The 27,935-nt window shown below is 36.7% G+C and overlaps 1 protein-coding gene across 1 annotated transcript; it reads left to right on the top strand.

Moving 5' to 3' along the window:
* The first annotated feature begins 1,091 nt into the window (after positions 1–1,091).
* LOC128990383 (SET domain-containing protein SmydA-8) lies at positions 1,092–20,080 on the top strand. The gene is made up of 9 exons (XM_054412730.1): positions 1,092–1,201; positions 2,242–2,299; positions 7,995–8,190; positions 9,488–9,753; positions 10,580–10,750; positions 11,183–11,409; positions 12,002–12,135; positions 13,028–13,244; positions 18,720–20,080. Exons 2-9 carry the CDS (start codon positions 2,256–2,258, stop codon positions 18,950–18,952), a joined length of 1,488 nt encoding a protein of 495 aa, XP_054268705.1. The 5' UTR covers positions 1,092–1,201; positions 2,242–2,255; the 3' UTR covers positions 18,953–20,080.
* The last annotated feature ends 7,855 nt before the right edge of the window (positions 20,081–27,935 follow it).

Genomic DNA, 27,935 nt, shown 5'->3' with positions numbered 1-27,935 from the left:
TGCATCACACGGTGAGTATGAACTATTGACTATTAAAGTCAATGGTAGGAACAAAAAGTGACACATTGGAAAATCGAGTTTAGCATCATCCGTAAACCTCTGTTACAATCACCCACTGCAGTTGTGATTTTTTACTTTACACTTTACACAACCGCCATTGAAGCGCCGTCAATGAGTGGAACCTCGTTTCTAAGCTATTGGGGACGATCATTAATAAATTGAAGTTTCCCAGCCGTATACAACACTGATTCAATGTCTTCTTTCTGGTTATCAAAACTCCAGAACAATTTTATACCCAAAGAATCTCTGGTTCCTGACCTGGATGATGCCTAGTTATTAATTAATTTAATTTACGGTTACACTATATTATTCCACTTGCGATTAATTAAATCCTTTATGTAAGAAACACGTTTTTTAATCTCACTTGGATGGGAATTGCCTTCAAAACGTGATCGGAAATACTAGGTTGCGGTATTTGTAAACATATCAGTGACAGATAGAAAAAATAATCTTGATCCGAACAGCTGTTCGTTATTTCATAGATGATTATGTGATAAGAATTGGACGAAAACTTGACAAAAATCGCACAAAACTTGCATTTTTGAACGTCCGTAATTTTATTTACAAAGTATTGAAGCCATATTTTAATGGCTAAAGACACTCTCGCCAATCCAGTGAATACATTAAAATGACTTGGATCTTGATAGGTAGGCCCTACTCTCGTTTTCCTGGAGAAGATTGCGTAAAATGCCATCTTGAGTGTTACAGACAGACAGACAGACAGAAATTTAGATGAGACTTGTTTCGGCTTCTTTAAAAAACGTAAAAATAACCTAAAAACTTATGATTCTGAGCAATGTACAGACAAAACTATAATTTTATTTATATAAGAAGATGTTTACAAAACCAAAAATGGATTTAAAAGCTGGCAACTATAAGCCAGGAGAAACAATCAATAAACGTTTGCATCACATACTAATTTACATTGTTTCCTTGTTTACGCGACTGAAATTTGGATTTAAAAGCTGGCAACTATAAGCCAGGAGAAACAATGTGAGGATCTAAAAATAAATCAAGTCTCGGAGGTTCTAGCTGTCCTCAACGTGGGTCTGAACACTCAGTTCGGGACAGGTGACTCACTGATCCCGTGTTTCAGTGCAAAGTAGTCTACCGGCGTAACTTTTAAAAGAATAACATTTCAGTAAGTAAATTTAGTACCAGTATTTAATTTTTAGAACTACAACATGTTCTAGTTAAAACGTGACATACATATCTGATTTATTTATAATTTTAAATATCTGGTAAAATAATTAAAGGATACTGGGAGGGATTTAAATTTGTTACAAAATCTTAAGTTACTTAGCTATTTAAATCTAGAATGATTTGGAGAGTAATTTTGTTGTTTCTTCGATAAAAATTAGTGGAAATTAACTTCCTGTATTTTCAATTACATTTGGATTTTATCCCTATAATGTAAAGATAGTAGACTATACTTACATTTATTAAACTCGTATTAAAATGTAGGAACCATACTGTCAAAAACAAAAAAGTTTTTAACATTTCATTTTGAAAAACAATAAAATATGGAATTATTATTTATCATTTTGAAAATTAAAATGATTTTATCTGCATTGTCTTGATTTCCCCATTTAAATTTCAAAATAGTGACTTGTTAAATGCGTTTGTAGAGATTGCATTCCACATAAATTAAATTATATGATTGATGCTGATTCTGAAGAGCTAGTAAAAATAACCCAAGTCATATTTTTACACCTAAAGTTATATTTGTTTCAATGTTGAATATTTGCTTGGATCTTTTAGTACAAACAAACTCAACAAGTCAACAGAAACTCATAACATTTTTTTATAATGTTGGAAATTCAGTTTTTAAAAATATGTTTGTAAACATAAATATACATCGATATTAGTATTTTCATAACTGAATTTCAGCCTTAAATGAGGAATTTACGAATTTGTAAATGAACTAGAGATCTTATCGAACAGATTAAAGTTTTATACATGTACAGGTTTTTGTCATGACATTTTATTGATAAATCTCTTAGTTAGAGTTTTAATTGTTTTAAAACTATATGTATTTCTGTCCTCATCTACAGTATTTTAGTCATACACAGATTATTTGTATACTGTATTGAATTTACACACAAAACTGTTACTATTAGGTAGGTAGGTGGTGCAAAAAAGTCAATAGTAAGAAATTTACCTATTTAATTTCTTTTACAGCCAAGATTGGGGGAATGGCCAAAAACTACACCATCAAGCAAAATGATAAAGTTGGCAGGTAAAAAGTAAAATAAAATAGTTGGTTTTAACTAAAAATGTAAGACCTTAGTTTATTACAGCCTAATTAGGATGAAATAAATCATTTTCTGAAAAATGATGTTTTATACAATAGGTAACTCAATAACATAAAAATAAATAACATTTATTGTCTGACAACTACAGAAAAGAATGCCACATGGTTCTTGCCTCTCCTAGGTGTTTAAAATGCAGGTGGTGTCTGTAAACATTCACAATATAAACAAATTACTGTGGAAGGTCCATTTGTCAACAAATAATGTTGCTAAACCAACCAAAAGGGGACTTTGAGTTCAACAAACTTTTTCAAGTAATGAAATCTATAGTTTGATGATAGTTAGTTAATTTTCTACTTAGTATTTCTACCTTGCTACTATAGTTACACTTCCTATAGCGCTTTTATATATTCTCTTGAGTCCCGTGTGTGTTAGAACAAAGATAGTTAAGAAACCGCCTACCACTACACCGGTTCCTCAGAGAACATGTGATATATTATTGGATGAAATAATAATAACTAACAAGGCCTAACATTCATAAAAAACAGTTGATATTTTGTGTAATTTGTTTAAGAACATGATTTTATAAAAAAGTTAAAATGTTTAAATACCGGTACTACTTGTATTTTTCACTTTCCCTCCCTAGCTAATACAGTATAACAATAGAACAGTGGAGAAAGTATTGCTGGCTTCATCAAACTTTTGAGTTCGAGTTTTGCCCTCCCCCCCTCTGAACACAAAAAGTTGTTTTTGAAGTTGTGTCTGTTTGTTGTTGTTACTCCTACTGCTTACCCATGATCATTGTTGACAAGCTAATTGATGAAAGTATGTGCCAGACTGCTGATACTGATTATTACATTTCAATTCCAATATTTCAATTTTCTTTGAGAGCATCCCTTATTGTTTTTTTAATATCCAACAAAATACAACACCAGAAAATACAATCATTCAAATATACAGATTAAGCGTAAAATAAGGCTAACCAACTCCTTCTTTCACAAAAAGGACATTTAAACACAGTAAATTATTGACTGTTTGAAATTGATTTTCACACTAAATCATCAGTGAATCCAATTGACTAGGTATTGGTGATAAAAGAGCAACGACCTCCCACTACCACCTGATGCAGCTGATATATTTACTCAATCTGGCTGCCACCTCATCCTTCATGTTGAATCTGGCAGCTTCGCAGGCTAATTCAGTCTTGCGATTCCCTTGTTGGCAGTGTCATATGGGCCTGCAACTTGAAGACATCTCCATCTATGTTTATTCTTTGCGATTTGAATATTATTTTGATTGAGCTTATTAAATGCAGTTATAAATGTGGCAAATGAAATATGTATTTTTAATTTGTTCGCCCAATTAAGTGTAGTTTTAACTTTTAAAAGTATAGATTTCTGTTAGCAGTGTTAGTTCATTATTTTGATTCACTAGGGTATAACATTTTTCATTTGTGTTTATTTCATTTTATTATCTTTTATTTTTATAAAGTTTAATTGTTATATTTACTTACCGTATCATCAGTCAATAATCACAGTACAGTCAACATCTATTCTAGCAATATTATACCAATAATAGCTCTAAGGACACTCTATAAAGCTAAGATATTCTAAACCATATTCTAAAATTAGGTGAGTCGGTGGCTCAGTTGGTAATGTCACGGACTTCAGGCCCAAGGCAGCGATGTAGTGGGTTCACCTTTGTACTGTACCGGCTCACCCCTTGCTTTGCTGGATACGTTCCACATTCCACACACAGATCTGTATCTGTAGTCTATTTCATGTTAGCGATTTTAGGAGCCATATCGTGCTACTATTTGATAATAATGAACAAAGTCTGATAAACTCGGATGAAAACCCCATTTTGGTTCATAATTTGAAAGATCCATGTTTTCTTATGCCAATGTCTATAGGAAAGTCCTTCCAGTTATCTTTGAAATTTGATTTTTTATCCTTTGCTTCTTGGTTAATGAAGAGAGCTCTGTATAGACGAGTCAATTTAGCCCAAAAAAGCCTCTAAGATAGAAGAAATTCCAACAAATGGTTTTTCGACGGTTTTTGGTAGTAATAGATGTAGAAAGTACCAGGAAAAAAGTCTACCAAAATCGGACAACCGGAAGTCGGGGTTTTCCAAGATGGCCGCCGTGAGGCCCTCAAATCGAGAAGATGACTGCAAATTCGTCGATTCATAGTTCCAGGATTGGCCGATTTCCACGAAAATTGGCAAACACATGTAGAACTATATTTCCAACCTTAAATATGAAAACTAGGCAGACAAAGTAACCCAAAGATGAATTTTCAGGGTATTATGAGCTAAAAAATAAGATTTTTTACCTCAAATATATGTTTTTCTAATATTTTGTACAAAGTTTGTTATAATTTCAAATTTATTTTTTCATCATTAGATTCAACACAAAAAACCTAACAATTTAGTATATTGAATCTTTGTTCTGCTTCAATTTTTTACAGAGATATTGAAAGTAATAACTTTAGTATGTATTCTTGCCGAGATATCTCAATGTTAATCTTATGGAGAATAAGCATAAATATTAATATTATTTTTCATTAAACCTATATAGATAAGACTTCTTGTTCTGCATCATATTATCTGTTTTAATATTTTTTTTTACTAAAAAATCCTTTTTTGGCAGTTATCATTGCAGCAAACCTACGTATTCGGTTCCTCAGTTTTAATCATAAAGAGAATAAGCAAAAATCAATTTCTTATTAATCCGAGAAGTATAGAATATAACCTTAAAAACAATACGAGAAAACGTTTTATGGTTTTATGTTGTAGTTTTGGGTGTGCAGAGTCGGATTTTCCCAACATTGGACAAATTTTGAAAAAAAGATACCATAAGCATTTTCTATGCACAATTTTCTAAATATTGACTTGGGACCAACATCGATATTTATTGGGTGGTCAGTACTTCATTTCGATGGGAAGCGTATTTTGGCCGCCATTTTGGATCCACCTTATTGGATATAATTTTTTTTTGTAACGACAGTGTTGTGACACATTATTACTATATATACTAGATTTTCACGCATATTCCATTGCCGAAATCCGTTTTTAAATACATTTTTTTGTTTTAAACGTTTTGTACTTTGAAATTTTTTACGATTATTTTCCTTATCTTTAGTTAGTAGTTCATTCTTAAATAATTAATGATGTAAGGGCTTTCATTTGAGCTATTGATCATTAAAATTTTACGAGTTAGAGACAAGATACCGATCCCAACAAAATATTAAATTTAACTTTTTATAAATCATTTTTTATTAAATGATTTATATCTCGGGTTCTTAATACGTCACCAAGTTCTTTCTGGTCTCAAATTACTCAGTAGAGAATTAGGTTTTTTATTTTATTAGTTACTAAAAAATATCTGACTAATTAATAAAAAATGAGTCATGCACCTTAATTTAATATTAAATTATTTGCATTTGAAATCTGTCTTTAGTTAAGTACATAAGAGTATTGGGAGTTATTTTTCGATTTGGGGGTATATGTCTTAAACTAAAGACAAATCTCGAAAAAAAATTATTGTTAAATAAGACAGACCCATATTAAATTTGTCACATTTTATTTAGTGATTAAAAAAATTAACCCAAACATTTACTGAGTAATATTAAACCAGAAAGAACTTGGTGGCGTATTAAGAACCCGAGATATAAATATTTTAATAAAAATGTATTTCTAAAAAGTGAAATTTAATATTTTGTTGGGGTTGGTAACTAGTCTCTAACTCGTCAGATTTTAATGATCAATAGCTCAAATGAAAGCCCTTACATTACTAAATGTTTAAGGCTAGAACGAACTGCAAGCGTTAATATGTACTGGAGATATAAGAAAAAATAGGCCTAATCTTATAAAATGTTTAAAATACGAAACGTCCTTAAGAAATGTATGCAGGAGAATTTTCGTTTGAATATATCTTTTAAACGAAAAAATGATATTTAAAAACTCATTTTGGCAATGGAATGGGCGTGAAAATCTAGTTTAAAATAATGTGTCACAACATTGCCATTACATTAAAAAAAGTATTTATATCCAATATGGCCGATCCAAGATGACGGCCAAAAACACGTTCCCTATTGAAATGACACTGTCATTACATTTAAAAATATTTATATCCGATAGGGGGATCCAAAATGACGGCCAAAAACACGTTCTCTATCGAAATGAAGAAATGGCCACCCAATAAATATCGGTGGTGGTCAATATCAATGAAAATGCATGTGGATTTTTTTAAATTTTTCCAATGTTGAGAAAATTCGTCATATTAAATCTTGATTGTAGGGGTTTTCCAGTAGACCGATTTTTGGCAATTTTTACTATGTTACTCTGCATACCCAACACTACAACATAAAACCATAAAAGGGTTTCTTGCAATTTTTTAAGGTAATATTCTATACTTCTCGGACTACAGTAATAAAAAAATTGATTTTTTGCTTATTCTCTTTATGATTAAAACTCAGGAACCGAATACGCAGGTTTGCTGCAATGGTAACTGCCAAAAAAGGAATTTTTAGTTAAAAAAATATTAAAACAGATAATATGAAGCAGAACAAAAAGTCTTATCTATATAGGTTTAATGAAAAATAATATTAATATTTATGCTTATTCTCCATAAGATTAACATTGAGCTATCTCGGCAAGAAAACATACTAAAGTTATTACTTTCAATATCTCTGTAACAAATTGAAGTAGAACAAAGATTCAATATACTAAATTATTATGTTTTTTGTGTTGAATCTAATGGTGAAAAAATAAATTTGAAATTATAACAAACTTTGTACAAAATATTAGAAAAACATATATTTGAGGTAAAAAATCTTATTTTTTAGCACATAATACCCTGAAAATTCATCTTTGGGTTACTTTGTCTGCCTAGTTTTCATATTTAAGGTTGGAAATATAGTTCTACATGTGTTTGCCAATTTTCGTGGAAATCGGCCAATCCTGGAACTATGAATCGACGAATTTGCAGTCATCTTGTCGATTTGAGGGCCTCATGGCGGCCATCTTGGAAAACCCCGACTTCCGGTTGTCCGATTTTGGTAGACTTTTTTCCTGGTACTTTCTACACCTATTACTACCAAAAACCGTTGAAAAACCATTTGTTGGAATTTGTTCTATCTCAAGTGCCTATATTTACTCGACTATGTAAGAGATAGCATCCTATCATTGACTATTGGAAACTGAAGTAAATATCCCATCTATATGGACCAGCTGTTGCCAATTTTTCATTAATAAAGGAGTAAGAACATAGTCATAGATAAAACATACTTGTGTTGATTAGTCTATGATATAGTTTTGTGAGGCAGTCCAAGGCCCCACTAGAAAAACAGGCCATGCTGCAGCTCGGGCAGCGCAACACTACGTCACAGTGGTAGTTGTACTAAACTCTTACCATTAAAATCTTAAAAACAGCCAGCTTGTTTTATTTACCTAAAACAAATGGGAATGGCGATGGCAATGAATTTATCGATGAAATATATCCACTAGTGTGACGTCATGGATCCTACAGCATGGCCTGTTTTTCTAGTGGGGCCTTGGTCAGTCACAGAATGTGTCAATAATTAGAATCAATCAATCGTAGTATGTTAAATTCATAAAAGATTTCAAATTTGAAGTGAACAAAAATAGTAGCCTACAAAAATTTCCTTGCTAAACTTGCAGATACCTCGCAGCAGCTAAAGATCTCAAGGCTGGTGAGGAGGTGCTGGAGGAGGTACCTTGGGCTGTCGGACCCAAGTCCGGGTCAAACCCGATGTGTCTCGGGTGCTACAGCCCGGTGGACGGGTCAACTTTGTGTTCCGAGTGCGGGTGGCCCATCTGTGGTGAAGAATGTCAGAAGAACACGGCCCACCAACAGGTAACGGTAATATAATCATCAATTGTTGTGATATTTATTGTAATACAACAAATATGAACATTCAAATTCGTCATTATGTTGAACATTTTAAATACTGTTTTTCAAAATAGGCCAGCAGTCTGCAAAACCAGTGTTTACGATGGTAAAATGAAGCCTGCGGTTTCTATGTGTTGCGCTACGGCTCAGGAAATAATTGTGCTCCTCTTCCCCTTCCTTGTAGGGGAATTTTTATTTTCTTTGCATCCCCAACAAACCTAAAACCACATGCCCCCCTGAAAACTTAAGCGGTCCTGGATAAAACACAACTGCTGTGTACAAATAAAAAAAAATTCTTAACGTAATAATTTCTCACTACTAGTTTTTTTAGATCCTATTTATGAATTGCATGGGTATATTAATGAGATACAAATAATCGTTTAACCCAATTAAATATCTAAGGTCTAATCGGATGCAAGACTAATGTAACCAAACTTCCACTTACAACAAACTCTATGGGAGTAAAAGCACAGACAATAGAATACAATCAAAACCTGGAGGCGAGTTAGCGTAGCGAACGAGCTAACCTGAAGGCAAGTGAGCGCAGCGAACGAGCTTCAACCTAAACGTTAAGTCAACCAGGACGTGATTGAGCCATGCGAACGAGCTCACTTATGAAGTTAAACGGGGCAAAGCCCGCGGGTACAGCTAGTACAATATAAATGGCATATTCTCTGTGGTAAAACTCAACAAAAACAGATGAAAGCTACCTTAAATTTGCTGCTACCTGGGAGTCAAGTTAACAACCACATGTACTGCTACACTTGGGCTTTTGTTGGACCATTGCAGTTTAGTCAATAAGTCTCACGATTGATCGATTGTTTTATTCTTTTAATTTGTTAATGACAAGGCTAGAGTGTCTGTATACATATAGTTTCCTCTAATACAAGGCCGCGGCGAGACGAAAGTGGCATCACCAACATTCTTGTCCCAGCAATTTGAAACAGCTTGTACTTTATAATATGGAGCATCTGAGCAATGTTTATGTTTAAACGTTTGTTATTACTGCTATTACCATGGCAATAGGTTGGCCAGTGCGACATTGAATTCCACAATTCCACTGCCTTGTATTAGAGGAGGCTATGGACTGTATGCATTTATCTGTAAATACATAAACACCATCAATCAAATCCATCCTAAAACAAACCTGCACAAAACACTACATTCAAGATTCAATGCATCACATTGAACTTGAACATTGACTTTGAAACACATTAGTGTATTCACGATTATGTAAAACAGCTGACATTGTATTTGTCAGGCAGAGTGTACAGTATTCAAGGCAGCAGGAGTGCGCTACAAACCTGAGACAGAAGAACAGTTGTCGAGCCTCAACGGTTCACCTCAGTTTGAGTGCATCACACCACTACGGGTGCTGCTACAAAGGGACCGAGACCCGGAGCGATGGGAAGCCGAGGTGAAAGATCTGGAGGCTCACACAGAGGGACGCAAGACAGACCCCGACTGGGAGATAGAGCAGGTCAATGTGGTTGAGTTCTTGCGCAACAAGTGTAAACTTGCGGACAGGTGAGTCTCGGCTCGTAGATATAAATTTGTAAAGATTACGCTGTGTACAAAATAGTCAAAAATTGTGTACCTCTTTTCATAAAGGCTATGCATGATATTTAACACGATTATTTCTTTGTATTCTTGTACATGATTTTTTTGTAATAGGTTTAGTAAAATAATTATTACATACTTATCACAACCTTGTATGTTAGGTCAGTGGTACACTTTGAACTGGTATTAAAGATACTACCAGCAAAATATATATGGTTTTATCTTTATCTGTTATCACTGTCCATGTTGCTAAAACTGTAATCACAAAAAATAGCCCTCTCCTGTATTTGATGAACATTTGGCAACATTGGATAAACTCTCTTTGCACAACTTTCATGCAGTCCATATTAAAAAAAAGAATAAATATTACCATGAGGCAAGAAAGTCAACTCCAATACCAGACTGGCCTTGACTCTGGAGACTTGCAGCAAGAAAGTGACAAGAATTTCATGGAATCTATTTATTTTCAGTACTAAACTGGTTAACACTTAACTGCCATGAAAAAGGGACAACCTAATTAGTGAATAAATGTAGGGGTGCTTTACTAGGAAACCTCCCAGATTTTCTTGCAGCAAGTAGTATTTATTTTAAGTAGGAAAGTGACTCTTATGATTGAGGTTCCCAATAGAAACTTATCCCCCATCTTTTTTATACCATCTTTTGTGTGTAGATAGTAGGTACCTATTAATTTTTTTTGTAGTCCTATGTAAATACAACATAAATGAGGTTCTTTGAGTGTGTTAAGATAATTTTAATTTATAGCCTGCTTGTTGTTAATACAACTTAATTGCAGATTTACCGAGGATGAGATCCATTGGGCAATAGGAGCTCTGGAGGTGAATGCTTTTGAGATCAGGACGCAGTATGGCTTCTTCATCCGAGGCTTGTATCCTCGTACAGGACTCATGTCACACAACTGTGTTGCCAACACGACTCACACAGTCTATGCTGGGGAGAACTTCAGGTATGTTCAAGACGTGAAAGGTTTATATTGGTCAGTTACCCTACTGTTTCAAGATAAAACAAGTGTCTGGATACTCTCTAATATTGACTTATTGTATGGAAACTTTCTGAAGCCCAATGAAATATTGGTCAGCAGAATTTTCATGTTTCTTGTGTCTTGTGTCAGAGTTGACTATTTCTCATTCCTGTGAAGCTTGCTCCTAACAACATTCCTTAAAACACATACCCTTGAGCTGTTTATTACATTCCTAACAGTGTTAGCCTTACTTTAAATTTACTTCTCATCAAGTATCTTAATTAGTACATACAACTTATTAGTAGGTCTTACCAAGGATCATTAAGAGTAGCTCTATGGATTTGCGTGATGTTACACAAATTTCATAGTCTTCAAATCCAATGTCAATGTTTTATATATAAAACAATTTTGTTGCAGGAGTCGAGTGAGGGTAACCATTGATGTACCAGAAGGAGGTGAGTTGACAGTTTCCTACACTTCAAGCATCCAGTCCACCATTCTCCGCAGGGAGAATCTCAAGTACAGCAAACGCTTTGACTGTGATTGCAAACGCTGTGCTGACCCTACGGAGCTGGGGACTCATCTTAGCACACTCAAGTGTACAAAGTGCGACAACGGCTTCATCATGTCTACCAACCCTCTTGGTAAGGTTATCAAGAAATCAGCCCCAGTACCAATTCAGGTTTTTTTTTGAGGTCCGGAGGCCAAAAATACCTTCCGTTCAAATTCATATGTGACCGTTAGCACGATACCTCCCAACAATACCTCCTAAAAATTATCTGATTGATTAAATTTGGTGCAAACTTACTAGCATGATCACCCATGGGAAAGGGGTAAAATTGGGTTAAAATATGGGATAAAATTGGGTTCTGCCATTTCGACCTTGGAATCATAAAACTTTGCAATTCCTTTCTGAAACATTTAAAGAGCTTCAAAACCAGATTGTTTAGTATATTTAAGCCTTGTTGTGCAAAAAAGACATAAAACTGAAAATTTGTTATTCTTATGGAGAATGGAGAATAAATTATTGCTGTTCAGGGAAATGGAAATTCGCTTAGAAAAAATTACACAAAAATTAACAATGATATAAATAAATACCATAATAAGGACACCAAAGCCCAAAGAGCATACATGTGTTTAAAACAGCCCCGGACGTCATGTCATACTATCTACTATAGCCTGTGTTATTTCTGGCCTCCTAGCTGTAGCCTCACTAATTTTCTTTTGTTCAAACAGACCAAGAAGCTATCTGGAAGTGTTCACATTGTGAGTTTTGCATCAGAGCTGAAACCCTGAAGAAGATATTTAAGATGATACAAAGCGAACTAGAGCAGATAGAGGCTATTGAAGAAGGAGATATAAAAATTCAGGTAACAATATTTAAGATATGTTATGTTTGAATAGTACTAAGGAGCAGTAGTAGAATTCTTAATCTACACCTATCATAATCATAGCTGGGTAGGGCTACCACAGTTGGTTAGGGAAAAATCGGGACATTTTCCCCTCCCCAGATGATTAACGTAGACATAAACACTGGAAAAGGCTGAAGGGAACATATGGCAACCTATAATGCACTTCCACAGTGGCGGATCCAGAGGGGGGGGCGAAGGGGGCGACCACCCCCCCCCCTCGGGCAAACATATACATATATTTTTTACTGCATGTAATACAGTAGTGCATACACATTGCTTAAAATAATTTGTCACACTAACTTTGGACAAAGAAAGGGTATAAAACTGTCATTTTGGAGACTTAGTTTACACCTATTTTTCGGGGGGTACCCCTGAACCCCCCTCAGACCCCCTGGTTCGCCCCCCCTTGTGACAGTTCTAGATCCACCATTGCACTTCCAAGTTGTAATTGGTTGGTCGTTTCTGAGAAAAAACAAGTAGCTATTTGATTTTTTGAAGCTGGACCCAGCACTGTTCTTGACCATTGGACATTAAATGGTCTTGTCACCAAGATCCAATTGATCTTTATGACAAAAAACTATCTATCTCCTTCACTCGACTCTCATTGTTCACTAATCCATGCCTGTTGATATCTACACACTCTGGTTTGTTGGCGTTTAATAAATCAAATTAACCTTTTATCTTCCTTTGCAACTACTGTCTAAGTTACTTGTCCATTTTGGAAAAAAATTTTGAACACTATTAGGTTCAACACCTCTATAATTATTTACCTATTACTTGACTATACTAATATATTTTTTTAAGTTCAACTGACTGACGTAGGTTTTAGTCTACTAATTTTTTTCTGTAGGAGACAGAGAGACTGTTGAAGAAGTACAAGTCAGTGCTGCACCCTCGTAATGTTTACATGATGTCGCTGCGTCACACCTTAGTGCAACTGTACGGAAGAGCTCCTGGCTACACCTTTGCAGACCTTCCGGACATCTTGCTGGAACGGAAGATAGAACTGTGTCGCCAGGTGCTGGCAACAGCTGATGTGGTTAAACCTGGACTGAACAGGTTCAGAGGTGAGGTTTAATGATAATTTTGTAAACAAAATTTAAAAGAGTCAGGTTGGTTTGATTTGGAGCGGAGAGGATTTTGAACCAAGATGCTATTTGTCATTGGGCTTTCAATTAATGATGCTATATAACAAAAGAACAACTATAGACCAGGACCATAAGTTTAAACTGTTACTTAAAAAAAATCCCATTGGTGTAAACGCATATCCAATAACAGGTGTGACATGCTTGGTTAATTTTTAAAAACATTTCTTTCTATAGGGTCATAGACTAAAGACATAGGTATAAACTAGAAGGTACAGTTGTTAATATTTAACAGTAACTCATTGAAAATACAATTTTTGGATTAGGTTTTAAATTTAAGTGGTAATTTCGAACAATTTTAAGGTCTGTAAAATAGTGCAATTTGGTAGCATCAATAGTAAAAATATAAATAAAAGTATAATAAACTAAAATTATACCTTAAATTTAATGTTTGGTTTACATTTTTCTTGATCATGTGTTTCCGATTTTCTAACTCAGTTAAACAGTTTTCTGCAGCTATCCAAAGTACAGCTGAAATTGGTCAACTCATTGTGGCTTACTTTTAAAGAACTTTGAAGAAATAGCCCATTTGGCTACAGTTACCAAAATTAGTCTGATGCTGAAAAACAACTTGGCAGACCAATATTACTACTGAGTTTACTATTGTGTCTCACGACTGTTTGGTTGGCTAGGAAGGCGTAAATTCCAACAGTGAGTGCCAATTACTGACTATCTATCTCTTAGGCTAGGGTTACACTTGGCGACTTTGTCGCGGCGACAAAGTCTCGGCGACCACGAAAGAAAGTGCGTAATATTTAATTAAATGGAGGCGGCCACACTAAGCGACTCACGACCAGCAACCACCGGCGACAGAAAAATAAACGCGACCGGGAGCGTTTTTTGGTCGCGGCGACAAATACGCTCCCTATGTTATCATACGGCACCGGCCATTCAAGGCGACAAGTCGCTCGCTCACACACCCTTTGCTGCTCTATTTTCATATCTATATTGTTCAGTTTTGGACTGGCAATTGTTAAATATGGAAAATATGCTTTTAAAATACAAATATTTTCCTCGACAAAATAGTTGTCGACATGTTAACATGTGTCCTGTAGCATATGTATGAGATTTGACTCTTCTGGTATAACAGGAATCCTCATCAAAAAATACTACAAAAAAGTTAGGGTGACTTGCCCAGTGAATGACCGGTTAAGGGTAAAATTCTTTGTTAACTTAACAATGCTCTTAAATGAGAGTATTAATTATGTATATGATTACACCTACTTCTTGGTTGCTATTTAAGGGTTTGCCCCATATCATAAATTGTCCATAAAAGATCAATTATGCATGTAAAAATTGTTTTTTTATACACCAAAGTCATGAGTCCAGTAAATGACCGATGTCATGCCAATGAATGACCAGTCCTATGACAGTGAATGACCGACTTCGGAAGGTTTAGTAAATCACTTATAAAATCAGTAATATACAAAAAAGGGGGATTTATATTGTTTAAAAATGTTAACAAAGCTTAAAAGAAAAAGCCTAATGCTATATAAAAACATTATCAGAAGTATATAACATTTTACATGTAATGTAAAATGAAAACATAGGCAGGACTGATTAGCTGATGGAAAAAAACGTCTTAAAGTGCCAAAGAGGATATTCGATTGGGATTAATAGTAACTCTGGTCTAAATAAAACACAAATCAATAACCATTTCAATGACAAATGTTTACTAGAAAAATAAGTAGATGACTACGACATAGAGTCCGGTCATTCACTGGTTGGATAAAAGAAAATGAATTATAATTTTAGTCTGATATCGATAATTATATTCCTTAATAATTTCTGAGCATTTTTATAGTAAATTGTAAATTTGAGTCCAAACCCAGTAAAAATGACCGAGCGGTCATTCATTGGTTTAGCCCAGGAATCTGTTCCAGTATGTGACCGCTTGAATAAAAACTTATTTTTTGGCTTACGTATAGAATTAGATAGATTAAGATTTATATACACTCCTAATATAAAGTATTAGCCAAATAAATCGCCATTTCAACAGCCTTTTTCACAAAAGAAAGGTAATGAAATAAGCCTTTCCTGCAGAGTTCTTATAGTGGCAGAAGCTAAAAACGAAAATTCAAAACATGTCCAAGCTAAACCACCAAAATAAACATAAATAATTAACAATAATTAAAAAATTACGATTAAATATGAAGAATATAGTAATATCTATTGTCTAAACTAGTTGTTTTCACTCCTGTCTTAATTTAACTCTTATTATAGATGATTTACAGTGAAACGGTCATTCATAGGCACCGGTCATTCACTGGGAAAGTCACCCTACAATATCAAAAACGCCATCCATAAACAATGATGTTTCAGGTAAATCACTCCATACCTGTGGTTTCTCATCCTTTTAGCGAATTTTCCATATAGAGAATAAGCTATTATACGGTTGCATGGTAGGACCTAGGCCCGGGACCGACTTCATTTTTTGTTTTGAGGTCCTCAGAGGCAAAAACACCCTCCGTTCAAATTCATATATATAAGTTCATATGTATCTATATACATATGCAGTGTATATATTTTATGCCCATTAGGGCGATAACTTAAGCAAAATTGATGAGATTTTAAAGGTATTTGGTACAAATGTTAAACCAACGTTAATTAAAACGAGCTCGCAAATTAGAATGATCAGACTATGAGAATGGGGGTTTAAGGGGCTTTATTGGGGTATAAAATGAGGTCTTTCTTATTTTTGACCCTAAAACATAAATTTCACAATTCTGTTCCAAACTGTTTTGTTAGCTAAAAAAAAATAAATAATTTTGTACATTTTAAGCGGTGTTGAAAGCCTAGCTGTTACGGAGATAATTTAAACAATTGTAAATTTATAATGCCCATTTTTATGGAGAATAAACTGTTGTAGTTTGCTTGTTTATGGATATATTTTAATAAAATTTTGCAATATTGTTACTTTTGTACTAAGCTATAAAATTTTAATTAACAAGCACACCTCAGTAAATATTTTAGTGGAAATCTAGCCAAACAAATGTAAATTCTCTTAGTCTGCAGGTTTTTTGCGGTGGGGGTATTTAGACATACAAGAAATAGCAACATCAAGCATTAAAATGTGATCTGACGATTTAGACGTCCACATCGGTTTTAGAAACATAATTTAACACTTTTATTTAGTAAAAATGGTATTTCTTTTGTTGCAGGTAAATGGTTAAAAACTATTACGTGACCTAGTACGAAATATGAGGCACCGGTGCACGTATGAAAATACTGTAACTATATCAGAGCATATTTTAAGGGATTTCCACTGGGCGACACAGTACCGGGGGGTCTGAGGGGCATGGAATACCCCCTATCAAAAAGGGGGTCCGGTTAAGTTAAGTCTTAAGTTAAAGTTAGTGAAAATCACACATTGCTACGTATCTTTTAATGAATTTTTCGATTATATTTGCTTGTAAATAGTCCATATAATCTCACTTTATAATTACGTATTCTTGAAGGTTGTAACAAGCCAAAAGGCTCCCTTCACAACCTCTTGGGCCAAAATCATAGCCCTATACTCTAAAATATTTACATAATGTTATTTTTTAAATTCCAATACATTTAAAATGTGAATCATAAAAAAAAAATACACCGGCACCACCCATAGTCACTGGGCGACAAAATCTGAGCACTGCACTATGCCCTGAACTATATGATTTAATTTGTAAGATTCGCTTAAATTGTATGATACTGCAAATAATAGTAAAAAACATTGATGTATTCTAAGATCGTCCAAAAACATACATAAACACTAAACAGTCATAGATCCTTATTTATTTCCGTAATCAATGACACAATTTAAAAAATATAATATAACATCTCGAAACTCTATTTTTACTGGTATGGTAAAAAGTAGACTGAAAGGTTGAAATTGTCGCCTATTGTGGCCCTAGCCTTACACCTTAAGGACAAGAATGTTTCACTTTTTGAGAATTTTTGTGATCTGGTCTGTTGTAATTAGTTTGCTTATAATATTACCCATAATCACAGTCTATAAAAACTACCCTTACCTCTTTATCATTTCACTAATAAAAGTACAGCATTGAGTTTGTTGATAATATTATGGTCGTGTTGTTCAAGAATACATAAAACATAAATAAATAAAACATTGAAATATGACAATATTTTAATTTTTGAAATTTTTATTATAGAAATCATAAACGTGATGGTCAGGGACAAGCGGTACAGTCATGAATTGTCTGGAATAATCTAAATCTTTCTAAACAATCCTTCAATTATACTGTTAGTTATAATAAAAATATGTGTTTCAATTGAACTAAACTGTTCAATTTACAATTATATTAAAGTTATTGTCACGACCAAACACACTATAATCCATAAGGCTGGATTGGTTGTGAAAAAACCCGCGATGGTCGTGAAACTTTGGTCGTGAAATTACGTGTTATTTGGCTCTGTTCTGGCGGTAGCCCTGCACCTCATGTTCGAGGATACAAAGTGGACTTCTAGGTTAATCTAGCAATTGAAATATCTTATAAACAAAAATTAACACCATGTCTACTTCATTGAATGACTACGTATGGTCATGGACACACCAAAATTACAAAAAACACAACCTTTCCTTTATTAATCTTGTAATTCCTTCTTTCAACTCGAAACGACCAGCACTACAATCCTGATGTACATCCCGAACTAGTCTCTAAAACCAACTGACTCCATCGACGCCAGGCTTGCCACTGTCGTGCTCCAAAGTTGAAAATTTTTCCCAAATGGTCGTGAAGCCAAATCGAGAGACAGACTTATTTTGTCATGGTAGTCAGTTTGCAATGACAATACAATTTTAATATGCTCCTTTTTTGTAAGTTTAATAACTATTGATGAGATAAAAATATGGCTTTATATATTTCGGCATGAATAATTAGTCTAAAAACAGCGTGAAAGTTGGAAAATGTACCCTAGGGACACGTCATGGTCGTGAATTTTGAGACTTTAAAAATACGAAAAAAATACCTAGAACCTATTTAAAACCAAATAAATTAGTGTAACATGTTGCCCCCATCCCAAAAAATATTAAAACACATAATAATAAACTACAAATCCAGTATCTACAAAGTAAAAGGCCAGGGACATGAAAACGTACGTTTTTAAATTTTCACTCTTACACACAAAATGGGTACATCTTGTTATGTTATTGCTTTTTGTGATGTTGTTGTGTCTTCTTTAGTGTTGTAAGGTACTTTGGGGAGGGAATCAGATTTCAAACCCTGAACTGTCATGAAACCCTGCTTTTTACTAATTGTGATGGAAAAAATGTCCACAATAATCCGTCAAACACAGTAACCCACCATCCCTAAAAACATTGACTTTTCCCTAGATAGTATCATTCAACTGTATACAGTTGATAGGTCCACAAGATTTTATATCATCCATCCTTTCCAGGCCTAATTCTATATGAGCTTCATGTTCCGTTGATGCTATACAACAGAAACAGATATGAGTACGGAGAAATAAAGAAGGAGGAGTTCAAGAAGATCATGGACGAAGTGGTAAGGATCCTGGAGGAAGCACTGAGGATCCTGAGCTTGGAGGATCCATCGACTCCGGAGGGTATGATTGCAGTGGCCGGGGCAGAGTCTCTAGCTCAACTCAAGGAGTCCATCAACAGAATATGAAGTTGGGGAAGAAGACGTTGAGACAAACAATATCTCACAGAGTCAAATTTTTTACTCTTTAAACCTTCAGTTTTGTTACACATTGTTATACTTAGTTTTGTTAAAGACATTTAAACTCTATGGAAAACGAAAAAGTGCAATTAAATTTCTGTCTCAGCTCTAGGTTTTCATTGCTGTAACAGAATCCAAATTTGGAAAAGACGACCTTGAGACAAAAGATTTCAAACTCAGTCCATATTTAACTTGTTCATCCTCTAGTTTATCTGAACAATCTGAAACATTCTTTTATTATAGACATTTAAAACCCTATAAAAAGAAAAGAGTGCAATATAATTTTATCCCCAATCAAGGAGTCCATAAAAAAACCTGAGGCTGGGAAAGACAATGTTAAGAAAAAAATTGTCTTGCACCTTGAGACAATAAACTTTTCACATCTAATTTTAAACTTGTTTTAACCAACAGTTGTGTTACACATTGTTACACTTTCTTCAGTGAAAACCATTTGAAAATATGTGGAAAAGGGGCAAAAATTCAATACAATTTCTGTGGTAACTCAAAGAGGTGATTAATAGAATCTGAGATAGGGAGAGACAACCTCAAGATGAGATGATCATTTCTTACACAGATAATTATAAACTTGTTCTACCTATAGTTTTGTTACACATATGAAACCTCTTTAGTGCAATATCTTTAAACAGTAAAAATTTCTATTTTACAGCCTTATGATTAAATTAGGTAGTTTTTTTTTCAATTTTATACATCAAAGAATGTTTTTACGACTAATATTAAAAGAGGAATGTTAACATGTAACCACATAGTTTTGGAAAAAACATTGTTTCCTTTCATATGGAATTTTGTATACAACATAATAATTTCATTTTTATATAAGCCTCTATACCAAAAACAATGGGTTTACTCGTAAGTTTTTTAATCAGTCAGTCATTTAATTTTCAATATTTTCTCAGAGAGAGATTTAAAAGACGAATAAGAATAGTATTTTGTATAGATTTTTATTTAGGATTGTTCGTAGATTATTGAACTCCTCTAGTCATTATTTATTTCCTGTTTACAGTATTGTTTGTATATTTTTTTCATAATATTGTAAAAGAAAATAAATGTTATTTACCAACATACTTCAACACTTTATTGGCTTAATGAACTCAATGATCCTCACAGTAGACCCAATAATGTATAAACAAACTTGAATTTTGACATCAACGTAATACATGTTTATTTATTGAATTGTTACTTAGTTGTAGGAGCAACCAAATCTAAAAATGTATTAATTTTAAACGCCAATCTTAAATCAAAGAATAGTTAGGAACTCGTCTTTTTTGTTTAAAAACTTAAGCCAAACCCACATAACATATAGCAGGGACCAATAAATTGTACTGTGTACTGTGAAAGAGCCTGAAAAGCCTTCAAGAAACAAATGCTACCCGTTAAGCACTACTGTACTTTTAGTAGAGAATAGCATACTGCAGGCTGTCCTCTGTTCTTCAAAAATCAATAGTGTTCAATCAATCGCAAGCTATAGGGCAATGGTAACAACCTTTGCCATAAAAATGGCGGTATAAATACATTTGTATATTCGAAACAAAATAAGAAGGTATAGAAAGCCCCTTCCCCATTAATGTTCGTTTAGTTAAGTTAATTCAAATAATCGTAAATTACGACTAACAAACAAAATACAACATCGAGAGGAATTAGTACCTTTTCTATAACTCTACAACTAGAAACGTAATAACTACTTTATAATTACTAGCTGTTGTACCCGTGCTTTGCAACGAGAAGAGGACACAAAATAGAAACATTTTAATCTTTATCTCTTGCATATAATTGTTACACATCCGCCAACGCTTTTAGAAACAAAATTCAACTTTTATGGCCTTAATAGAATCGTTTAAGTAATGACTTTTAAATCTGGTAAATATTGGATATTACCATTTTGGTTTTGATTAATTTTAAATCTTGTGTAGGCTGATATGAGAAAAACTGACCAAATCTTTGAGTAAAACTTTTAATTTATTATTGACATTTAAAATTTTAATTTTTAAGTTGCAAAAATACTAATTATTAAATTTAAATATCTTTATATTAAACTCTTCTTTATATTAAATCACAAATCCTTTCATGTTCAGTTTTTTAACTCACAATAAGTCAGCTGTTATAAAATTTAGAAATATTGCTGTGCCTTATCAATACAGTCTTTTGAAATATTAAAGAAACTATATCTATAGGTACTATAAAAAATTTCAAACAACTAATTTAGCATTAAAGACAGCAGACAAAACTAATATGATTATCAAAGCATCAAGGACTAAAAAATGTAATAGCAAATACAGTATATGTTTCATTGCATCTCTGATTCTACTATACAAAAATGTTACAAGCCAGGAGCCCCGCGCAACAATAGCCAGGCGTCGTCTCAAAAGGATTGTTTGTTTACACGGGTTCTCCGAAAGACAATAGACCCATGTCAACGGACTACGTCAATAGGGGTTTTGACATCTACCAGAAGCTTCCACAGCGATCTGTAAACACCTTTGTCTAGCCTACGAGTAGTCTCTAGAATGTTCCACGGCAAGCTTATATAAGGGACCGTCTTCCGGCACACGGCAGTTGAGTTGAGTTAAGCCTTCCGAGAATCTCGCAGCAAGCGCCCGTCGGTGACCAGTGCTAGTGCTAGTGAGAGTGACAGTGTAGTAACGGTGTAGGACAGTGTAGTGACACTAGTGACAGTGTAGTGACAGTGTTGTGACAGAAGTAGTGATAATTCCTGTAGAGGCTAGCTGTAAGTAGAAACATTGTAAATTAGAATAGGCTTTAGCTAGGTTTAGATAGGGTTAGTTAGGTGTTAGGCAATTGTAAAATTTGTAAATAGATAATATTTAGTGTAAATAAATAGTTATTATAAAATCGCCAAGTTTTATTTGTAAAGAACCTGCTAAGCCCGCAACAATTGGTGTCAGAAGTGGGATTATTTTGGCGATTTTAAAAGTAAAATATTGAGTTTAATTTTAGTTGGATTAGATATTAGTAAAAATCAGGGTCTTGGTTATATATTAGCAATTTGTGTCTTAAATTTGTTTACAAAGGACAAAATAATTTATTGTAAAATTATTTTAATTGTTTGCATAAAAATGGCTTTCAAAGGTGTAAAACTTGATGAATTAAAAGTAGCTGATCTGAGGAGAGAATTAGAAGAACGAGATCTAGATACTAGTGGAACTAAATCAGCCCTTCAGGCACGCCTTAAACAAGCTTTAATTGATGCAGGTGAAGACCCAGATAATGTTTTATTTGAAACATCTGATTTCAATAAAATGCTTAAAAACTTAGAGTCAAAAATGTCAGATAATAGCAAAACATTAGAGTCAATGTCAGAAAATAGCAAAGCATTAGAGTCAAAAATTTCAAACCTAGAAGCAAATATTGAGTCAAAAATGTTAGAAAATAACAAAAACTTAGAATCTAGCATTGAGTCAAAAATGTCAGAAACTAGTAAAGCGTTAGGAAACCTTGAAGCTAATATTGAGACAAAAATGTCAAATGTAGAATCAAAAATGCTGAACAAATTAGATGAATATTCGAGCAAAGTTGATAGTTTAGAAAGTAGAATGAATGAAATGGATGAGAAATTTAATTGTTTAGAAAAAAATCTAGAAGATAGGTTAGTTGATAAGCTCAGGCAGGAGATGGCTGCGTCGGGAAGCTTCACACCTGCGTCATCGGCTAGCACGGACGAACTTCGGCAGGATAACACCCCAGAAACGATCTCCAAGCCAGCGCCCACCACTGCTGCCGTTGCCCCACAGAACATCGTTCCTCACTTCGATGGCAAAACCCCCTGGGAGGACTACATGCTTCTCTTCGAGACAGCGGCTATGGTCCATGGGTGGACTGAGGAGACAAAGGCTTCAGCACTGTGCCTTGCACTACGGGGTGATGCGTTAGCAGTTCTGCATGCTATGCCAATGGCGGAGCGGAAGAATTTCCCAGAACTAGTGAGGAGATTGGACATGCGCTTTGGGCATCGACACATGGACCAGCTTTACCGATCTCAACTGCGGAACCGGATCCAGAAACCCAGCGAGTCACTTCAGGAATTTGAAGCCGACATTGCTCGTCTGGTGAGAAACGCCTATCCATCGGTCACGGATGATGTCTACGAGAGTTTGGCAGTGGATAAATTCCTAGACGGTCTACGTGAACCTGAGACTCAACAGGCAGTGAAGCTCGCCAGACCTAAGACCCTGAGTGACGCACTGACACAGGCACTGGAGTTCGAGGCTGTACGGCAGTCGGTGAGAGGTCAGGCCCGAGTCCGTGTAGTAGACGCAGAACCTACATCTCCACTCGACATCGAGGAGCTGGTGAAGAGAGTGCTGGAGGCACTAAAAACTCGTCGCCGACAGATACGCTGTTGGAGCTGCGGACAGATGGGACATCCCCGGAGTAAATGTCCTTCGACTACATCAGAACTGAAGCAGGAAAACTAAGGAGGGTTGATGGAAAGGGGCAACCGTCAGCCCGTGATTCGAAAGCCCCGAGGAAAAGTGTTAAAGTTGCTTCACTGGGAAGTCAGTCAAGCAGTTTCTACATCGACGGAAAGGTGAACGGGCGTCTCCAAAGCTGTCTTCTGGACACCGGAGCGACTATGACCATCCTGAATCCAAACACTGTGTCGACTGAAGATATTTCACCAACATCATGGTCTCTACGTACAGCTACAGGTCAGCTGGCTCATGTCTATGGGCAGACGGTTGCTACCTTCCATATCGGCGGCTGCGTATTTAAACATTGCGCACTAGTTGCCGACATAGACGAGGACGTGATTTTGGGAACCAACTGATATAATGGTGAAGTACGGACTGAAGTTGGACATGTCAAGAGGACTAGTGACTCTCGGAGACGAAGATGTCATACTTCGGCGTGGAAAAGATATCTCTGCACGCGTACTTCTACTGGAAGACACAACGCTACCAGCGCGCAGCCAGGTCATCGTTCAAGCTACAGTTGAAGGAGATTGGACTAGTGGGCAAAGTGTTCTGCTGGAGCCAGCAAGTGACAGTGAATCCCAGCTTGGACGTGGTGTCTTTGTCGCCAGATCCTTATTTAACTTAGGACATGAAAATCCGGTGCAACTGATGAACTTGAATGGTTTTCCTGTTACGATAAAAAGAGGAGTAACGATCGGAACGTGCGTGGCTGTTAATTCGGTGGTACGTCAACTAAAATCATGCCCGCCATCTCCAAATGGATTACCGAAGGAGCTAGAAGATTTCGTGGAGAGCACCTGTCAGGAGCTGACGCATCAACAAAGTGCAAAAATAAAGGACTTTATTATTAGATGGCAAGATGTCTTTGAGTACGGAAGTGGCCTTAGAGGAAGGACGAGTATAGTACAACACAAGATAGACACCGGAGATGCAAAACCCATACGTCAGGCCCCTAGACGACTCCCACTGGCAAAACGTGACGAAGCCGAGAGAATCATAAAGGAGATGGAAGCAGATGGTGTCATCGAGCCTTCTAGCAGCCCTTGGGTGTCACCTGTGGTACTAGTGAAAAAGAAAGACGGCTCAACAAGATTTTGCGTAGACTACCGCCTTCTCAACAATGTCACCAAGAAAGACAGCTACCCTCTACCCAGGATTGATGACACACTCGACACTCTGGGAGGATGTCAGATATTCTCAACCTTAGACCTCAGAAGTGGCTACTGGCAGGTCGGGCTCGCTCCTGAGGACAAGGAGAAGACAGCGTTCTCTATTGGGACAGGACTTTGGCATTTCACTGTGCTGCCTTTTGGACTTTGCAATGCCCCTGCTACCTTTGAAAGGCTTATGGAGAACGTCCTCAGGGGATTGTCATGGGTAACATGCCTGGTATACTTGGATGACATTATCGTCCTAGGCAAATCTTTCGAAGACCACCTGAAGAACCTGGAGAATGTCTTCATGCGACTGCGGATGGCTAATCTCAAGTTGAACCCCAAGAAGTGCAACTTGTTCCGCAAACAGGTTAATTACCTCGGCCATGTTGTATCAGACAAAGGAGTATCGGTGGACCCGGAGAAGATCAGAGCTATCACTGATTGGCCAATACCTCAGGATAAACACCAAGTTAGGAGCTTCCTTGGGCTGTGCGCTTACTACAGAAGATTTGTAAAAGGATTTGCTAATATTGCCAAACCACTAACTAAATTGACCGAAGACAAGAGAACCTTTGTTTGGGACAACGACTGCGAGAAATCTTTTGAAGAGCTGAAGGCCAAATTATGCAGCGCACCCATATTGAGCTATCCACGACCAGACGGAAAATTCGTACTAGACACGGATGCCAGCAATACCGCCATTGGAGGAGTCCTTTCTCAACTTCAGGATGGAGAAGAACATGTGATCGGATACTTCAGTAAGGTACTGTCAGCACCTGAGCAAAATTACTGTGTCACCAGGAGGGAGCTTTTGGCAGTGGTGAAGTCCATAGAACACTTTCACAAGTATTTGTATGGAAGAAGGTTTCCCTTGAGAACGGACCATGCCGCACTGATATGGCTTTTGAGATTCAAGTCTCCAGAAGGGCAGGTTGCTAGATGGTTGGAAAGGTTACAGGAGTATGACTTCGAATCAGTCCATCGTGCGGGACCGAGCCACAGGAATGCGGATGCACTTTCAAGAAGACCATGTGGAGACACCTGCATACACTGCACACGCAAGGAAAACAAAAGTGCATCGGTTCATCGTGTGACAGCCGTTGACGACGAATGGGACAGCAAGAAACTGTCAGAGGACCAGAAGGAAGACCCAGACCTAAGACACGTCATGCAGTGGAAGATGGATAATAAAGGAAGACCATCGTGGCAGGATGTTGCTCCATTCTCTAAGAACGTCAAGACCTACTGGGCCCAGTGGAACTCGATTTTAATGGAAGAAGGAGTTTTGAAAAGAGTCATCGAATCGGAGGAAGGGGGACACCGAAAACTCCAAATAATAATTCCAAGGAAGAGGGTTCCTAAAGTGCTAAGGGAAGTGCACGATGGAATTTCTGGAGGCCATCTAGGGGTACATCGTACACTGGTGAAAGTAAGGGAGCGCTTCTACTGGGCTAATCAGAAAGATGACGTCATAGACTGGTGCAGAAGATGTGTGACCTGTGCAGCATCAAATGGCCCTGTCAACAAACGAAAAGCCCCAATGAGGAAATACAACGTAGGTGCCCCGTTTGAGCGCATCGCCATTGACGTGGCAGGACCCTTCCCCATGTCTGATTCTGGAAATAGATTTATTTTGGTTGCAATGGATTACTTCAGCAAATGGGTAGAGGCCTATGCATTGCCTAACCAGGAAGCGGTAACAGTTGCAGATATATTAATCAAGGAAATGGTGAGCAGATTTGGCGTCCCGCTCGAACTTCATTCTGACCAAGGAAGAAATTTTGAGTCAGCAGTATTCTCCAGAATGTGTGAAGTTCTTGGTATCCGGAAGACTCGAACGACACCTCTGCACCCACAGTCAGATGGCATGGTAGAACGCATGAACAGGACGATGGGAAGATATCTGTCAAAAGTTGTCTCCGAACATCAGCGGGACTGGGACCAATACCTGCACCTGTTCCTACTTGCGTATAGGAGTTCTGTCAACGAAACCACTGGCCAGACTCCAGCCAACGTAGTTTTCGGCCGAGAGCTCCGTCTTCCATGCGACCTGCAGTATGGATTGAAGCCAGATGAATGTGTGGTTGGCGAGGACTACGTATCCAACCTGCGGAAGAGGATGGACGAGATACATGAGAAAGTTCGTCGCAACATATCTGGAGCATGTGACAGGATGAAGGAGAGGTACGACGTGAAGGCCGAGAAAGGAGGGTTCACACCTGGAGACCTCGTTTGGCTACACAATCCCCGAAGGCGTCGTGGATATTCACCAAAACTCCAGAACTCGTGGGAAGGACCTTATGAAGTTATTTCCCGTCTAAATGACGTCATCTACCGGATTAAGAAGCAACCAAATGGCAAACCCAAAATAGTCCATTTCAACAGGCTTGCACCCTACAAAGGAGATCACGGCCAACAAGATGAACAACAAGTTCGCAACATCTCAACCGAACCAAGAGACGTCGTGCCCGAGAAACGTGGAAAGGCGGAATTGAAACTGTTATATAAGGACCTCTTCACCTTGCCAGTGGATTATGCCTTGGCCCACTGCGTAGCAGAAGACCTGAGAGCCTCGCGAGGTTTAGCCACAGTCTTCAGGAAAAAGTTTGGAGGGACTGAAGACCTTGAGCGTCAGAGACCCGCCATTGGCACCACCCTTCACCTGAAGCGCAATGGACAGCATTTGTTCTACCTCGTTACGAAGGAAGCGTCAAGCCAGAAGCCCTCCTACGAATCGTTGAAGAAAAGCCTGCAAGACCTGCGAGACAAGCTCCTTGGGATTGGAATAAAAAAGCTTGCTATTCCAAGGCTGGGATGTGGTTACGACGGACTGGAATGGAAGACCGTAAGAAATATGGTGCAGGAGCTTTTTGAGGACACTGGCATCGACATTGTGGTCTGCGTATACAACCCATGGGGAACCGGAGACATTATTGGTCCAGAAGATCCCAAACTTCGAGAGAAATCTGTTCTGGGACAGAACAGTCTTAAGGAGGGGGCAGTGTTACAAGCCAGGAGCCCCGCGCAACAATAGCCAGGCGTCGTCTCAAAAGGATTGTTTGTTTACACGGGTTCTCCGAAAGACAATAGACCCATGTCAACGGACTACGTCAATAGGGGTTTTGACATCTACCAGAAGCTTCCACAGCGATCTGTAAACACCTTTGTCTAGCCTACGAGTAGTATCTAGAATGTTCCACGGCAAGCTTATATAAGGGACCGTCTTCCGGCACACGGCAGTTGAGTTGAGTTAAGCCTTCCGAGAATCTCGCAGCAAGCGCCCGTCGGTGACCAGTGCTAGTGCTAGTGAGAGTGACAGTGTAG

This window comes from Macrosteles quadrilineatus, unplaced genomic scaffold, assembly GCF_028750875.1.
Source record: "Macrosteles quadrilineatus isolate MER2022 unplaced genomic scaffold, UCM_ALF_1.0 Scaffold_3__2_contigs__length_128488019, whole genome shotgun sequence".
NCBI lineage: Eukaryota > Metazoa > Arthropoda > Insecta > Hemiptera > Cicadellidae > Macrosteles > Macrosteles quadrilineatus.
This window is presented reverse-complemented; position numbering and strand designations above follow the sequence as displayed.

Coding starts and splice junctions, on each gene's coding strand:
- LOC128990383 (XM_054412730.1), top strand. CDS start 2,256: ATGGCCAAAAACTACACCATCAAGCAAAATGATAAAGTTGGCAG. Junction 2,300..7,994: donor CAAAATGATAAAGTTGGCAG/GTAAAAAGTAAA, acceptor CTAAACTTGCAG/ATACCTCGCAGCAGCTAAAG. Junction 12,136..13,027: donor AAGGAGATATAAAAATTCAG/GTAACAATATTT, acceptor TTTTTTCTGTAG/GAGACAGAGAGACTGTTGAA.